We start from the raw sequence: 1,617 nt of genomic DNA on the forward strand, positions 1-1,617 counted from the left end.
TTGAAGAAGCACTAGGGCATTTTCGATTAATTGCTTTAATAGGGCTCGCGTTCATTATTTGCAGAACTAATTGATTGGGGGGGTACCAGTACATTCAATGCCATTGTGTACGAGTGTGGTGAGTTGCGTGCAAACAGTTGGTTCAGTGGATTTTATCAACGCAAAAGCGTAGTACGTACGTCGCGGTTAACGCGACAATATTCAAAAAAAAATGTACGGAATACTGTTAGAAAATTTAGTGTCCTTCATTAAAGAAGTTTACGGAGAAGACAAATGGCATGAAATCCGACGTCAAGCTGGCATCGATGCCCCAGCATTCAGTGTTCATCAAGTTTATCCGAAAACTTACTGAACACGTTGGCTAAAAGAGCTCAACAGGTTCGGGATTTTATACCTCGAACTATATCAATTATTCCAATGTGGCGATCATTCCATTTCTCTAGGTTTTAGGTTTGACCGAACGTGAGTTTATGACCGCAATGGGTGTTCAGTTTGTGAGTTTTGTGAGCCAATATGGATATGACAAAGTATTATCGGTTCTCGGAAGACATATGAGGGATTTTTTGAATGGTTTGGATAATTTGCACGAGTACTTGAAATTTTCATACCCAAAATGCAAGCACCAAGTTTTATATGTGAGAATGAAACAAGGCAAGGTTTAACCTTGCATTACAGAAGCAAACGGAGAGGTTTCGTGTATTACACGATGGGTCAAATTAGAGAGGTTAGTGAATTAAGAACTGAAGGTACTAAACACATTAATGTTAGTATTAGGTTGTCAAATATCTCCCTTCCGCCTTTTTGTATTATAAACCAAGAGCAAAAAAGCGGAAGGGAGATTTTGACAACCTAATATTATACATTGCTACTTTACACCTTCATAATAAAGATAATTATATTTAATGTACAATAAGTAACCATACCGTATAACAAAGGGTTACGTTTCAAAAAACTACCTACAAACTGTTACGCGACGTTCGTGCTATACGAAACAGAGCAGGGATTAGTACAAAAAGAGGGGTCGTGTTCCAAAACTTGAGAAAAAAGATACATATTATAATTTCATAATAAAGGTAATTATTTTTATTAAATTTTCTTAACTAGTAAACTTATTAAATTTATAATCATTTGTTTTCTCCGTCATAACTAACAATAAGTGCTATCCAATACGAACTATTTTTTGGCAAGATATCTTCATCCCCTGAGCATTTTTTGTACTGGTTTCAGACTCATCCTCTTTGCAAATTTTCGTAAAAAATCTGTTATTTGCGATAGTTTAGTTTTATGAAAAGATCTTTATATATTTTTTTATTGATGCTACATACAAGCAATGCGCTTATTTTATTTGAAGGATCTTTATTATATAATATGGCCAACTATTTGGTAAGCCTAGACATTTTTTTTGGATAGTACGTACGCACTTCAATTTAAAATTGTTAAATGAGGTATCATTTCCACTGGTTTTAATACGTTTTATGAGATGTTGTACGGTGATTTCACTAATTTTAATAAATTTAAGCTTTAATAGCTTTTTTCTTTTATTTTATAAATATTTGCTTAATTCTCGAACTTTGTTAAAGTGTAACCGTGCTAGTAAAGTATCATATTATAAGAGGG

At 33.7% G+C, this 1,617-nt stretch overlaps 1 protein-coding gene across 1 annotated transcript; it reads left to right on the forward strand.

Annotated features, from left to right (window-relative positions):
• Positions 1-211: 211 nt before the first annotated feature.
• LOC113364846 (soluble guanylate cyclase 88E-like) lies at positions 212-724 on the forward strand (the record flags this gene model as incomplete). Its single annotated transcript, XM_026606846.1, is given in 4 exon segments — positions 212-335; positions 338-378; positions 444-609; positions 612-724. Coding segments are annotated over 4 exon segments (444 nt in total), but the record flags the coding sequence as incomplete, so codon positions are not given.
• Positions 725-1,617: the final 893 nt, after the last annotated feature.

This window comes from Ctenocephalides felis, unplaced genomic scaffold, assembly GCF_003426905.1.
Source record: "Ctenocephalides felis isolate EL2017-DRISC unplaced genomic scaffold, ASM342690v1 CF-g0.4_SCAFFOLD_00422, whole genome shotgun sequence".
Taxonomy (NCBI): domain Eukaryota; kingdom Metazoa; phylum Arthropoda; class Insecta; order Siphonaptera; family Pulicidae; genus Ctenocephalides; species Ctenocephalides felis.